This window comes from Rhodamnia argentea, chromosome 8 (assembly GCF_020921035.1).
Source record: "Rhodamnia argentea isolate NSW1041297 chromosome 8, ASM2092103v1, whole genome shotgun sequence".
Lineage (NCBI taxonomy): Eukaryota > Viridiplantae > Streptophyta > Magnoliopsida > Myrtales > Myrtaceae > Rhodamnia > Rhodamnia argentea.
Genome location: NC_063157.1, coordinates 14,389,263 through 14,404,983, shown reverse-complemented (window position 1 = coordinate 14,404,983; position 15,721 = coordinate 14,389,263). Strand labels below are relative to the sequence as shown.

The 15,721-nt window shown below is 41.0% G+C and overlaps 1 protein-coding gene across 4 annotated transcripts in view; it reads left to right on the top strand.

The window, feature by feature from the left end:
- Positions 1–14,540, top strand: part of LOC115756742 — a 48,639-nt gene extending 34,099 nt beyond the window's left edge. The window contains exons 2-4 of one of the 4 annotated variants that reach the window (XM_048283416.1): positions 9,368–10,031; positions 14,215–14,311; positions 14,369–14,540. In XM_048283416.1, the coding sequence (XP_048139373.1) occupies positions 9,381–10,031; positions 14,215–14,292 (729 nt within the window). In that variant the 5' untranslated portion in view covers positions 9,368–9,380 and the 3' untranslated portion in view covers positions 14,293–14,311; positions 14,369–14,540. Of the gene's footprint in view, positions 1–8,257; positions 8,386–9,367; positions 10,032–12,406; positions 12,456–13,262; positions 13,921–14,214 lie in introns of those variants that run through there. The other 3 variants (XM_048283419.1, XM_048283420.1, XM_048283418.1) reach the window with 3 other exon arrangements.
- The last annotated feature ends 1,181 nt before the right edge of the window (positions 14,541–15,721 follow it).

Sequence of the window (15,721 nt, the reverse complement as noted above, 5' to 3'; positions counted from 1 at the left end):
TTAATTTTTTTAAAATTGAATTGACCGTCGTATAATGAATTTTAATTTTTTTTAATAATTTTATTGATAATTGATACTTTCCATTACCGACAAAGTTCTTGCTCTGTCCCACCAGCCAAGCAAGAAGGTGACACGAAGCTATCCCATCCCTTTTAGCACGTCTTCAAGCTATGGGACTAATTTTCAATTGACCTTCGAAGTTCTATAGCTTTAGTGCATGTACTAAACAAAAAAGTTACAATACTTCGTGGCACTATTAAAGCACATCATAGCTACACTGTACAACCGCATCTATACTATATGGACTATAACTTGTTCCACTCGCCCATTGGCTCTTTTAACTTGTTTTTATAGGATGAATGCTCTCACTTATGAATATTTATAATTAAGGCCTCGTATCACTAATTCAATTAATTCGACAATAATTTGAATAATAATAATAATGTGGCAAATATCATGAAATTTTCCGAGATTACTTGACACAACTTCTTAGCAACTACTGTAATTATGAAAATGAGTGCCTCTCATGAAAATCCTTTAACGTAAAGTCTATGCATCTCTTTAAAGATTTTTTTCGAAAGCCGAACCAAACGCACCCGAACAACCTGGTTGGTAAAAAATTCCTCAAGTGGTGCCTACCCCATGATGCTACAGCCGAAAACTTCGACACCTTCTCATGGAAACTCTCTAAGGTAAAGTCTTTGCATCTCCTTAAAGATTTTTCTCCAAAGCCGAACGAAACGCAGCCGAAAGACTCGACTGGTAAAAACTTCCTCAAGAAGTGCCTACCCCACGGTGCTATAGCGGAAAACGTTGCCACCCAGTCTCCATAGTTTTCTCTCTATCTTGACTCTGACTCAAAAGGACGAAGTGTTAATATTTTTTCAAAAGCCCCCGCCTTTTCCTGAACTCCACTGAATATTGTATGAGTTTAACAGTCCACGTAAGCAAATTACCACTCCATTCATTGATTGCCATCTGTCCGAATTGGGCCTACCTTTTGGATTTTTTCTGTCCCCTGGCCTCTGTCTTTGCCGCTCGGTTACCCTCCCTCTCCCCTCCGTTACTTTCCTTCTGCACCACACCATGTAATAGAAAATGCTTGCACGCCATTAAAGCTCCAAACAAAGATGTGCACGACATGATGACCGAATTTGCAGGAAAAATTCACGAGCAAAACCCCTCGAGTTTTATTGAATGAAACAAATGGAGAAATCAAAACCTTTTTCAAATTGCACAATCCTTCATAAACTCACACCCAACCTCCAAAAAACACAGGCACCTCCACCTCATAAAAACCTAAGCCCGAACCTTCCTTTCATTCCCGAGAACAAGAAGCGCGACAAGGCCATCGCCAGGCTCGGCGACCATCACCAAAGCACACGTCAGCAGCTCCCTGCTCTGTGAGCTTGACGCCGACCATCGTCCAGTCGCCTGGAGCTTCGATCGCAAGCTCTATGACGGCGATTCTGCCTGGAAGTATTTTCATCTTGTGCAAGCGAGCTTCAAAATCCGAAGCTCGTTGAGGCTGAAGAAGAGGTGAGTTTTTTTTTTTTTTTTGGAAAGAAGAGGTGAGGTTTGACGGCATGAGCGAGAGGAGAGAGAAAAAGTAACGGAGGAGAGCGTGGGTAACGAAGGAGAGAAAAAAATATGAAAGGTGGGCCCAATTTGGACATGTGAAGGTCAATGAATGGAGTGGTAATTTGCTCATGTGCACTATTAAACTCACCCAATATTTTCTCGACAGGCGAGAGTTGGGAAGAAAGCAACTCTTGCACTTGCTGGGTCGAAGTCACGACCGAGAGGCGCGCACTCCGTCGTTAGTCCCGCTCTTCGCAAGCTCGATTTTTCTCCGGTTAGTGTGATCTGATTGACGCTTTCGTGAGTTAGTGTTAATAGAAAGAAACTCAATTTATGCATGCTGTCGTCTTTTTTAGTGTATCACGTAGAGGTTTCTCGTGAAACTCCTGCACATTCACTTATCCAACAGAAGAGATAAAAGTTTGTGTATGTCTCCATTTTCTATTGGTACTAGTGCCCACATCCAGGTCCGTTGAGGCAGGGCCATAAATTGCTACCAAGGACCCAAAAGCAAGTGTTGGGTTCCCAAGCCCAACCATAGAGTTTCTAAGTCAAATGCCGATACCTAGTTATATTTGGAAAATTGATTTTTGATATTTGAAAGAGCAAATCATTTTCTTGAATTTAAATTTTGGTAGGGAACTCTTTCCATTGACTAGAAAAATATTTTTTCTTGACTCATTTTCCCAAGTGGGCCATACGTTGAAAAATGAGGAAAATATTCTTGCAAGGTCGAGCTCACCGAGTGTTAGCGTGGCTGGCGATCGACAGAGGCAAAAGGAAGAGAAGAAAGAAGAATAAAAAAATAAAAAATTAAAATTTAGAATTTATTAAAAATTTATATTACAAAAATTGTTCACGTTAGCGTCATCGATGACATGTAAGATGGTTGAGTCTATGTTGATGGTTGAGTCTATGTCAATGGTTTTCGACTGGCAATGCAAAAAATCAAATTGGATTTTCCATAATAAACGGTGAAAAGTATTTTCCAGTTTATTTTCAATTTTTAGCCAAACACCAAAAAATATCGTCATTTTCCTGAAAAATATTTTTTTAAAATGCCACATTTTCGGATTTTCTAGCATTTAGTTCACAAAAATAAACTAGTTAATGAAAATATTTTTCACTAATAAAAAAGACCTCCAAAAGTGGGGAAAATAAGTTTCTCTTTTTGAAAAGAGGAGATCATTTTGTGTCATCTGTCCTCCCTACGCACCTTCACATTCATTTCTTATTTTACTATTTAAAAAAATAGGAATTTTTCAATAATTTTTATTTTATTTTATTTTATTTTTTCTTTGCTTTCTTACTCTACTGGTTGTTGGCTATAGTGACAGCCAACGACCGGCCATAGGCGAGGAACTAGCTTCGCGAGATCCGATAAGGTGGAGCTCACCCAAGGGCAGCGAGCTACCTTACTCGAGGTTGACCCTGTCAGCCTTAGGTGAGCTCGTTCCTAGGCCAGCAACTTGTGGAGAGTGAAAGAAAAAAATAATTAAATATTCGATTTGTTTGGGTAATTTTCTCTAGAATAATGTATTCTATACAAAACGGCAATAAAATAATTTCCTATTTATTTTCGGATTGTAGCCAAACAACATAAAATATCTTCATTTTATTTTTTAGTGTTTTGCTGCAGCCTTAAAATGAATAGGAAATTATTTTCTGCTTTTGGTAGAGAAAATCTGATTTGAATTTTTTGGAGAAAATTACAAAAAATTCCAAAGTTTTACTTTATTTTTCCTTTGTTAGTTGTCGGCCACGGCGATGGCAAGAGACAAGCCACAACCAAGGGACAAGCTCACCAGATTTCGACGAGGCTTCAACTCGTCCGATTGCGCGAGGTCGAGCTCGCCAGTGGTCAGCGATTTTCCTCAAGTTAGTGCAATCCAATTGACTCTCTTGTGAGTTGGTGTTAGCAGAAAGAAACTAAATTAGACATGCCTTGCTAATGATTTTCCCCACTAGGAGTTGTTTTCATTAGTGGATCACGCAGATGTTTCTTCGTGAAACTCTTGCACGTCTACCTATCCAACAAAAGAGGGACTTTTGGGTATTTTCTCAATTTGAAAATTTTGTAACGATTTGGTGTAATCAATTTGGACAAAACTTTAGAATGATGACTGTCGAATAGAACGAATGATGTCCGGTAACTCTAGTGCCGCAGGCCTAGCCTGAGCCATAAGAGCCCGATTTGACTGATTCTCAGATTTTTCTATAAAAACCATATTATATAACACTCCAATTATGTTTAAACTCATTTAACACTTAAATTATGTTGAAATTTATTTCCGACCTATTTATTAAATATAACTAAAGCATATAATTAGAAGTGAGCAAAAGGAATCGCTCAAATTGGGAACCACCCAAACCATATCATATAGCACTCAAATTGTAACTTAATGCTAACACCTTCAATTTTATCCCCTTTTCTCTTCTTCTTTTTTTTTTTTGTTCATGCTCAGTCAATTGTGACCAGAGATCTCTCTCAAATCTCTCTCTATCCTTGTTGTGCTCTCTTGTCACTATTAAAAAATTTAGCGAATGGGATGAACAACAGAATCATACTCCGAGGTGTGGTAGCACCGTCTTTAAGGAATCATTTGTCCCCACAAGCATTGTTAATGGTTCTTGGCAAAAATCCTCTAGGATACAACAGAGTCTTAAGTGAAAATATTAGACAGCAATTTTAATATTTCTCCAAGAACTTTCTAGAAAACAATAAAAAATGAAGGTTGTATCTCTCTTGTTTGGAAAGATTGAAAATTGAAAGTGAAGATGTTCCGAAAATGAACACAACAGTTGAATATATAATGAGAAAAGAACAAACCTTTTCGCCTCCGAAAAAGAAGTTAATTCTCATGCAACTCTGCTTGTCTAATAATGAATAGTTTAGACATATCTCTTTATGTTCGAAACTTTATAGTCAATTACACATTTTCATGTCTGAGCCGGTAGTTATTTCCGAAAGGACACAAACACTCCAAAGGTTATAAGAGTGTCAATTTAGTGGTTATGTCCGAACAAACAGAAACATTCCAAAAGATGTAAGAGTGTCTTATGTCTATGAAATGTTACAATGTCCCAATGAGTCACGAAATTTATTTATAGAATAATCATTTTGAAATAATTAACAAATAAAATTAAAAAATTGTTGAATAATGCCAATTCCGGACCACGAACACGCAACCATGCTCTTGCATGCGAATATAGTGAGGTGTAGCCCACTTGCCCGTTTCTTTATTTAAAAGACTATAGTAGCTTTTTAACTAGTAAAGTGACTTTCTCTCTACCTTCCATCCTATGTATGATGCAAAAAAGACATTATTTTGTTTGTTTTTCAAGCAAATTTCAATAGTTTTTTGCTCTCTCCACAACTTAGCTTGGAGATACATGTTCTCTCTCTCTCTCTCATGTGTGCGCCCCTCGTTCATCGAGCCAAGCATTAGGTCTCTCTCTTCTTTTCTCTACGCTTTCATCGAGGTGAAAGAGGATGCCGATATTGTCATCCTAGACATGCGTCGGAGAAGAACATCTCTTAGGACTATGTGCCATATTCCATTAGCCCACCCGGAACTGGATCGAGTTTCAAGGCATTGGTCCGGTTCCGATTCTAGAACCACACCTCGGTTCCATGTGGAAACTGGACTATTTGGAACCAATCACTAGGCCTGTCAAATGGGTGCGTTGGGTCAAGCATAAATGGTATGATCCAAATTGACCTATTAACCAATTTATGACTTATTTATGCATAGTGCAAATTTCTTGATCCAAAACACTTCTATGTCCGATTATTGTGGACAATTTCTATAATTTTTTTATAATTTAAAAAAAATCTGATTTTTTTCTTTTTATTACCTTTAAAAATATGATTTTTTAAATATTTTATCTGAGTTTTTTAAAATTTTTCTTCTTTTAAAAAATATGACTTCTTTTCAGCTCTTTCTTCTAAACCTGGCAAGGGCCGCCTAGCCTTTGCTGACTACAGACGAGTTCTAGTGTCAAAGGTGAGGACCCCCACCTTTGCCGCCCACCATGGCCGGCCACCTACTGCAGCCAGCCTGCCCATCCCATTGGCCCAAACAGCACCACGCATGTAGCTAGAACCCCTAGTTGAACAGCCGCGATCATCACCACCACTCAAGGCCGATAGGTTCAATCAAATGGAGGGAACATCTTTCCTTTTTGCGTACAAAGACCTAAAACTTCTCCGAGAGAAACAAAAGTAAAGCACCCAATTGCATCGGTGATTAACATTGCATTTTGATCCCTACTGTGCTGGGATCGCTCTCCATGGATAATATCATATACGATTTGGAGTAATGCATGTCGGGGATGGATAGAAGATTGTTGAAGCTTTCCACAATTTTAAAAGCGCAACGGAGGGCATCCACCACCTCTTAATGCAGAGATCAAAGAACCCCCAGTTCTCTAGATGAATGCCCAGTTCAAGTTGGAGAGAGAATCGGTGAATAGTCGCACCTCTAGTGATCTTGATTCAAAATGCATTGATTCAAGTTCTCGCTGATCGGAACGTTGAATTTGATGGTGGACCATCCCAATCTCGAACATCTCGAGTTGAGAGAATCGCATATATCATAAGAAGAGGAGGAGCGGAAAAATATTCGGTGGTTAGCAAGCGCTGTTGCTAATGTGGCGGAATTCGGATCGCCTAACATTAGGATTTTCATGGCATGTGTGACATTACTCAAATCAGGCCGTCCAAATGAAAATGGACGGCATGATTTGAGCCACGTTTAAGATTCAAAATTTTTCAAATCCCAAAAAAATTATCGCTCACATTTTTTTACTCCCTTTCAACATATGACGTGGCTCAAATCAAACCGTCCATTTTCATTTGGACGGCCTAATTTTGAGTAATGTCGCGGAAATCCTAATGTTAGGCGATTCAAATCCTAGCGTGGCGTGCAATTTTTATCAATATCCAATCATAACTTGACACATGGATATGACTTGGAATTAAAAGAAACACAGTAGATAAATTTTTCTCTCTTCCTCCCCTCTCCTTCGCCGCTTCCCTCCTCTCCCTTCTACAATTTTGCTAGGGTTCACATTTGGACGGAGTCCCACAGCCGCTTGCTCGTTCTTCCCTCGCTGCCAACACTGGCGAAGTTACCCGCGCCATGATTAGGCTGACCTGCACCAGGGGCGTCGCCGGCCATGGACTGCATTCGAGCTCCAGTTGTCTACCTTGTTCCTATGTTTTTCCTTCTTTGTTTAAGGTCGCCGTCCATGGCTTGTGGCCATGACCGAGACTAGATCTCGGGGCGTAACTCCATTCCAGAAATGGGCCGGTAACAACGATGAGTCGCTGTGACATGGAGGGGTGGCTCGACCATGGACAGGGCCGACCCGGAGCCGAGGTCGGGCGACGACGGAGGAAGATGGAGCCGACAGAAAGCATGACCGAGGGAAGCTTGATAGTCCATGAGTCGTTCCTCGTGATGTGTTCCAGATGTGCGACCATGGCTCAAGCGAGAACCGCTCGTCCATGGCCACGACAATGGTGGTTGACAGAGAGGGTTGGGCACTTGGCACTATTGCCTTGGATGCACCGCCGGCAACTCCGCCATTGGCGACAGTGGAGAGAGATGGGAAGGTTAGGTTCAAGCGGCCGGAGATGGAGGAGGAAAGGTAAAAGGAGATGGAAAATTGGAAACCGAGGTGGATTAGGATTTTCTATTTCACTAAAATAAATCACATCAGTATATTTGTGTCAACTCCTAATTGATTCAAGGTAAAAAATTGCATGCCAATGATGTGGCACTTGATAACCATTGAATATTTTCTCAAGAGGAGGAGAATGACGGGAAGAACAAGAATGGTGGGGCTTAGTTTAAAGGATTAGAGGTGTAGATCACGCATCAATATGGCCAAGCAATAAATCGACGGGTGACCGGCGGCACGACCCCCATTGACTTCATAAGAAAAAAGAAAGCAAAAGAAAAGTTAAAAAAAAAAGAAAAAAAGTAGATGGCTTTAAATGGGTTATCTTAATTATGTTATAAATGGGTTGTTTTAAGTGGGTTGTAAATGAGTTCATGATGGACCTACTTATAATCCATTTATTTTGATCTTTTTATTATGTAAACCCATTATACTAACATACTAAATTTGTTGTGATCCATCTATAATTCATTTAAATGCTTGTGGATTATTAAATGAGTTTTAGATCTAATTTGATAGGTCTAGTGATCACCCTTGACAATATATGCGTTCGTGGGTAGACCCGGGAACGGATCCGGATCCCCTAACATGCAATGTTAGGGGTGACATTGATCAAATCGGGTTGTCCAAATTAAAATGGATGGCCTGATTTGATCCATGTGACCTCTTCAAAATTTTTAAAAATTTTCGCCCAAAATTTTCCTCCCTTTTGAAAACATGACATGGATTAAATCAGGCCATCTATTTTGATTTGAACAGTCCGATTTGATCAATGACACTCCTAATATTGAATTAGCAATGTTAGGGAATCCATTTCCCCCGGGAACAAGTCAGATCGAATATTTGTTGGGAGAAGACCCTATTGCGAAGACTTCCTCAAGAAGCCACCTACCCGGCTGTGCTACAGCTAACTACTTCTCCACGAAGAATTCATCCTAGTAACTTCCTCTGAACCAAAAGAAAAAAGAACTGTTGCCTTTTTCAAAAGTCCCGAACTCCACTATAAAAGAGGCAGAGCTCTCTGTCTGTTAACCAAGACCCGTAAAGAAAAGCAGCTCTTGCACTTGCAGGATCGGAGCCACGATCGTGAAGCCCAGTTTGACGATTATTGTCCTGGTTAGTGCGATCTAATTGACGCTCTTGTGAGTCAAGTGTTGGCAGTAGGAAACTGAGACTTTGCTCTCCTCGTCTTTTCGTTACTCGCATCATTGTAGAGCGAGGGTTCCGCATGTCAGACATGCCTCGCCGATGTATTTTCCCCAACAGGAGTCGTTGTTCGTTTCAGTGCATCACGTAGATTATTGTTCGTGGAACTCCTGTGCATCTAGATATCCAACAAAAGAGACAAATCTTTGAGTATTTCTCGATTTTCTCTTGGTTTCCATGGACAGCCTCACGAATGCTTGATTTGATAGTTTTTTTATGGTCCGGTACCATCGACATGGGTCAAAGCTTTAGAGGGTAACCGTCGAGTAGAACCATGAGGGGTTTGGTAACTCGGGTGCCTGCAAGGCCTAGCACGAGCCATAGGAACCCGAAGACATTTTTTTTTAATGGAATTTGAGAAACTGAAAGCGCAATGTTATGACGGTGCAATATTAATCATAAGTGTTATGAATAATAAAAAATATATATAGCAATCATGTTGCGATTCAGCTCTGATTTTATGCTTGGCATTTCACTGTTATATTGTCACACTATCATGCAAGCAAAGATACTTTTTAGATAGGCTTAGACAGGGGTAGATACTTAGAAAATCCAACCGATTCTTAGATTTTTCTGTAAATTGTTGTGCTAGAGCAAAAATTTAGGCATGAGCTTCCACCAAGTGGTCACTTTTGCAGGTGGAGCATGTCCAGTTTCATGAGCTGTCCCTCACCCCTAGCGTCACAAGCCCACCCTTTTCATAGTGATGTCCCAATCAGGGTACCCCGCAGCGCCTTGAGTCTCCACCCTGTAATTAAATCATGAGCTAGTATGAGAGTTTTTAGGCTCGATATCAGACTTAGCCTGCACCGGACCAAGCCCGATTCACTTCGTGTTGAAGTGAAATTATGGATTAAAACTGGCTTATTGTTACGTTTGATTCTCTGTACAGACCTAGGCCGAGCATGGCAGAAACCAAGAAGATGAGTTTGAAGCTTCTCGTTAACAAGAGAAACCAGACCGTCCTCTTTGCGGAAGCCGGAAAGGACTTTGTGGATTTCCTTTCCCATTGTCTGGCTTTGCCGCTTGGAACTATTGTGAGTCTTCTCCCCAAAGAAGGTGCGGCCGGCGGCTTGCTAAATCTACATGCAAGTGTCGAGAATCTCAGCGACACATCCGTTGGACGTAGGGAGAATGAGTCTCTGCTGAATCCCAAAGCACGGAGCTCCCGTCCAGATGTTGTGCGCTTATTGTTTCCTGAAGCCCCGTCTTTAGCACCAATTGACTACTACACTTGCCCTCGCACTGCCGGTGGGTGTATCAGCTATAGTAATTTGTCTGGGGCTTCATGCGATAGCTGTGTGACAGATTCCCCTTCTACGAGATGTCCTGGTTGCAACAATATGATGAGCAAGAAACTGTCATGGGTTGCTGGACCAGCTGGTGGCGCCGCATCCCTGGGTGGTTATGCGATGGGCGTGGTCACGTACATGGTGATGGACGATCTGGTTGTGAAGCCCATGTCCGCCATCTCTTGCATTGCTCTCCTCAACAGTTTCAATGTGCACGATATCGGGGATCTCCAAGAGAAGGTGATCGACTTCGGCTTGGACGAGGTAAGGCCTGCAAGAGTCGCAAACTCACAAAACATTTCGACCGCATTTGAAATTCAACAATGAAACCTGATGGTGATTTTCAACTGATGGTTCTAGAGCCACCGCGATGTTTGTATGAAATTGGAATTGATCCATCCCATCACTCTTTGCTTAAAATTGGAATTGATCCATCCCATCACTCTTTGCTTAACTCATCAAATAAGAGGACATCAATGCTAGAAACTTGACGTATGCATTCTAAACCCGCGAAAAAAGCCGGTACGGCGGTCTTTTCTTAAGCACCTCAATTTTTGTATAACTTGTCTTGTGCCATGTGATCTTTACTCAGGCCATAATGCTGTTGAGCTCTTCATGGCACTCCAAGACTGTTCTCACAGACATATTCAGCAGGGTTCTCGCGGACAGGTACAACAGTGGAAGACCTCAGAGAAATGTTATTCTCTGAATTCGGCCACTCCCCGTTTGAATGGAGTTGCCCGGGTAGTTTTATTCCTGCTACTTTGTAAGATGCTGGTGAAGCTATTCAACTCGCAATGTGAAATTAATCCCTATTATGTATTAACTTTCTAAGAAATTAGTTCCTGAGTAATGATTGATCTGTGGTACTATGGTGTCCAAGATGTTGGTTGCCTCTAATATATATGCTTGTAATGTCGGACGAAAGTGTTTTTATGTGAATTAATTCGTGTTGTTCAAGAAATTGATCAATTTACTATGAACCGATATCCCAAAGAGAACGACAATATTTTTGAGATAAGTGCGACAATCACACAAAATTAGTAAGTAAATGTTGAGTAGAAACAAAATTCCTTAGTAACCACTGCATTGCTCTAGAGAAGCAATGGTCCGTAACACGAGGGATTGTAGCAGACTTGACCTTCCCTTGAGTGATCGCCTTTGCTTGTGTTGGAATTATACATCGATAAATTTGATTAACCTTTATAGATGTTTCGACAATATATGTGTGTTTGTTCCGGTCTCATAAAAAGTTGTTCGAGATAATGAAACATCAATTCATTAAAAGAAAAAACAACTACAAATACACATACATAATGTAATGATCATCAACAATGTTACATATTATATTCTACGCAATCCTAGAGACATCCAGTGGGTGAAAAACTCATCTCTAGGAAAAACCTTAATGAATGGATTAGTAACCATCATGTTCGTAGAAATATATTGTAGGACTATTTCTTTCTGTGCTATTACATCTCTAGTGAAGTTATTCTTTATGCCAATATGATTCGTCCAACTTTGATACTTGGGATCTTTCACATAGGTGTGGAAGTAATTGACTTAGATGGCACACGGTTAAGTATATAGCTGACCGTCAACAACGCATCTCCCAAGTATGAGATCGGTAGATTTGCATCCGCCATCAAGTGGTAAGTATTTTTATAAATGTAGGTCCCGGTTGTTTCACGAAAAATAAAATGATCCTTTATGTTGCTTAAGATAATTAGTCAATGAAATTTATTCATACCAACAACAACTTATGTCTAAATATTTTTGTGGAAGAAATAAATTTTCTTTTATTCATGTTTGTAAGCGATACAAATAATTAATTTTTTAAAAAATACTTTTCAAATCACTTATTTTCCGTGAAACGGAGAGAGCAATAATTTAGTCCTAATTTTGCTGCCATCAGCATTCAATAGAAGGAATTCCAAAAGATTGTGACTTGTCATAAAATTGATACAACTTGTGGGCTTTGTTGATCGCGGAGTATACGGCTTGGTTGTGATTATCAATTGGAGCAAGACTCAAACTTTATGCAAAACCTTCGTAAAAATCGTAATTTAGATTAACAACTCAAAAATGCTTCTTTAGTCTAGATGGTTGATTGGTGCTCGTACCCAATTTGTCCTAGTATGTTGTAAATATCTCAAGAAAGAAATCTCATGATAGAAACCTGTTCTAGATAATGCGAGTTTGGTAGATAAGTTGATGCAGAAAGATACCGCATGAGTTGTGTTGGGGAAGTCTCATATTAAAGACCTGATGTGCTGTTGAGCGATTAATATATATTCAAGTTGGCTCATAAATCGTTGGGTTAAGCTATTGTGTAAAGGTAGGTCCAACTGAATATGTTGGCCATCTTGGACTAGAGCTTTCTTTCGAAAATCTTTTTCAAACAAGGTATCGAAAATTGTCGGGAGAGGACCTCATTGCGAAAACTTCCTCGCGAAGCCACCTCCCGTGCTGTGCTACAGCGAAAGTGAAAACTTCGACACGAGGAACTTGTCTCAATAATTTCCTCCGACCCAAAAGTAAAAACTGTTCGTCTTTTTCAAAAGCCAGCCCAGGCTTTTCCCGTACTCCAAATATAAGAGGCAAAGCTCTCCGTCTCTCCACCAAGACTCGGGAAGAAGGCAGCTCTTACGCTTGCAGGTCGAAGCCACGATCGAGATTTTTCTCCTGGTTAGTGCGAACTGGTTGACTCTGTTGTGAGTTTTAATATGGTTAGTGTTAGTAAACAATAGACGTGCCTCGCTAATGACTTTCCCTAGTAGGAGTTGTCTTTTTGAGTGTATCACGTAGATGTTTATTCGTGAAAGAGACGAACTTCTTTGGGTATTTTCTCGATTTCGAAATTTTGTGATGATCTGGTGCGATTAACTCGGATTGAAGCTTTAGAGCGGTGACCGTTGAGTAGAACCAATGATGGGTTTGGTAGCTCTCGTGTCGCGGGCGTAGCCCGAGCTGCAAGAGCCTGATCCCGCGGATTCTCAGATTTTTCTATAAGAACTCCCTCATTGTTGTGGTAGAGCAAGAATTTAGGCTCGACCTTCCGCCAAACGATCGCATTTTCTGTCGAACATATGTCTAGTTTCATGAGCTCTCCCTCACCCTAGCGTCGTCAAAAGCTCACACTTTTCATAGTGATGTCCCAATCAGTATGGCCCGCAGAGAGCCTCTTGAGTCTCTTCCCCTTTATTCGTTCCATTTTTGCTCGCACCAATAACTTGTCACTTTCTGCTAGAGGCAGGTGATCAGAAGACACAGGTTGCCTGAGCCGGGATCAATTGCACCGTTGCGAAGAACTCCATTGAGAAGAAAAATGCAAGTTAAACTGGCTAGTTGACTTCTTCCCCTTCTTTTTTCTTTAATTCATGGGCTGGCATGAGAGCTTTTAGCCTGCGTATCAGACCAAGCCCGATTCACTTCGTTTTGTAGTGAAATTATGGATTAAAACTGGCCTATCGGTACGCTTGATTCTCTGCACAGACCAAGGCCGAGCATGGCAGCAACCAAGAAGTTGAGTTTGAAGCTTCTTGTCGACAAGAGAAACCAGACCGTGCTCTTTGCTGAAGCCGGAAAGGACTTTGTGGATTTCCTTTTCCATTATCTGGCCTTGCCAGTTGGAACTATTGCGAGTCTTCTCCCTAGAGCAGGCGTGGCCTGTGGCTTGCGCAATCTCTATGCAAGTGTCGAGAATCTCAGCGACACATACATTGAACACAGAGAGAAAGAGGCTCTGTTGAATCCCAGGGCACGGAGCTCTGGTCCTGATGTTCTGCGCTTATTGTTGCCCAAAGCTTCACCTTTAGCAACGATTGAATGCTACACTTGCGATAATTTATTTGCAGGCGTTTCATGCCGTAGCTGTGTGACAGATTCCCCTTCTACGAGATGTCCTGTTTGCAACAATGCGATGAGCAAGAAACTGTCATGGGTTGCGGGACCAGCTGCTGGTGCCCCGTCCTCGGCCAAGGTACCTGGTGGGGAGGGTGGTTATGTGAAGGGGGTGGTCACGTACATGGTGATGGATGATCTGGTTGTGAAGCCCATGTCCACCATCTCTTCCATTACTCTCCTCAACCAGTTCAATGTGCATGAAATTGGGCATGTCCAAGAGAAGTTGATTGACTTTGGCTTGGAAGAGGTAAGGCCCGCAAAATTCGCAGCCTCTTACAAATATTTTCGACCGCATTGGAAATTCAGCAATGAAATCTTATGGTGATTTTTCAACTGGTGATTGAACCATAGCATAAGAGAATAACCTATTCTATTTGGTCAACTCATCACCTAAGAGCACAACAATTACAGGGATATATCCTATCAATTTGCTTATGACTCTGCTAGAAACCTGAACTGAAGTACGTGTCTAAACTAGTGAGAAGAGTTTTCTCAGGTACCCCTTCTTGAACTCGTCTTGTGCTGTGTGATCTTTACTCAGGCCATAAAGCTGCTGAGCGCTTCATTGCACTCCAAAACGGTTCTCACAGACATATTCAGCGAGGTTCTCACAGACTGATTCAGCTGGGGAAGGCCTTAGTGAAACGCTATTCTTCCAACTTCAGAAACGCTCCGTTCGTATTGGCTTGCTAGGGGAGTTTGTTCCTGCTGCTTTGTAAGATGCTGATGAAGCTATTCAATCCACGATGTGAAATTAGTCTCTAATTATATATTAGCTTACTGAGAAATTAGTTCCTGAGTGATGATTGATATGTGGTAGTATGGTGTCTAAGAAGGAGGTTGCTTCTAATGTACGTACGCTTGTAATGTTGGAAGAATGTGTTTCGCATGAATTGATATGTCTGGTTCAAAAAATCGATAGATTTACTGTGAATTGACATCCTAAAGAATATAAGAACGTCTGAGAAGAGGAGATCGGAACGGAAGCAACTCATGATAATATTCTCAATCAGTCAAGGGTAAACTTGTCAAAATGGGTCTAACACCCATTTAATAACCCACAAGCATTTAAATGGATTATAAATGAGTTACTACAAACTTAGCATGCTAGCATAATAGGTCTCTAAAATAAAAAGGCTAAAATAAGTAGGTTATAAATGGGTCTATTTACAGCCCACTTAAGACAATCCATTTAAAGGCCTCTATCCTTTTTTTTTTTAACTTTTCTTTTTATTTTTTTATTCATTTCTTTTTTGCTTTCTGTTTTTTGTTTTTTTTTACTTTTCTTTTGCTTTCTTTTTCTTACGAAGCCGGCGAGGGTCGTGCCTACAGCTGCCGCCTCTCGCTTGTCGGTCGCCTACCGCCCGCTGGGTTTTTTTTTTTTTTTGGTCGGAAGCCGCCCGCTGGTTTATTGCGTGGTTATATTAATTGGTTTATAGCCTAGATCTTTGAACCTTTCAACTGAGCACCACCATCCTTGTTCTTCCCGCCGCTCTCCTCCTCCTCTTCTTCCGATACATGCGATTCTCTCAACTCGAGGTGTTCGAGATTGGGATGGTCCGCTGTCAAGTTTAGTGTTCCAATCGGTGAGAGCATGAATCAGAGCGTTTTGAATCAGGATCACTCGAGGTGCGAGTGTTCACCGATTCTCTCTCCAACTTGAACTGGGCATTCATCTAGAGAATAGGGGTTCTTTAATCTCTACATTAAGTGGTAGTGGATGCCCTACGTTGTGCTTTTAAAACTGTGCAAAGCTTTGACAATCTTCTATCCATCCCTGACATGCATTACTCCAAATCGTATACGGTATTATCCGTCGAGAGCGATCGAAGAATAGTAGGGATCAAAATGTAATGTTAATCGCTAATGCAATTAGGTGCTTTACTTTTATTTCCGTCGGAGATGTTTTAGTTTTTTGTACACAAAAGGAAAGATATTCCCTCCATTTGATCGAACCAATCAGCCTTGAGTAGTAGTGATGATCGGGGCTGTACAACTGGGGGTTTTGGCTGCATGCATGGTGCTGTTTGTGCCGATGGGATTAGCAG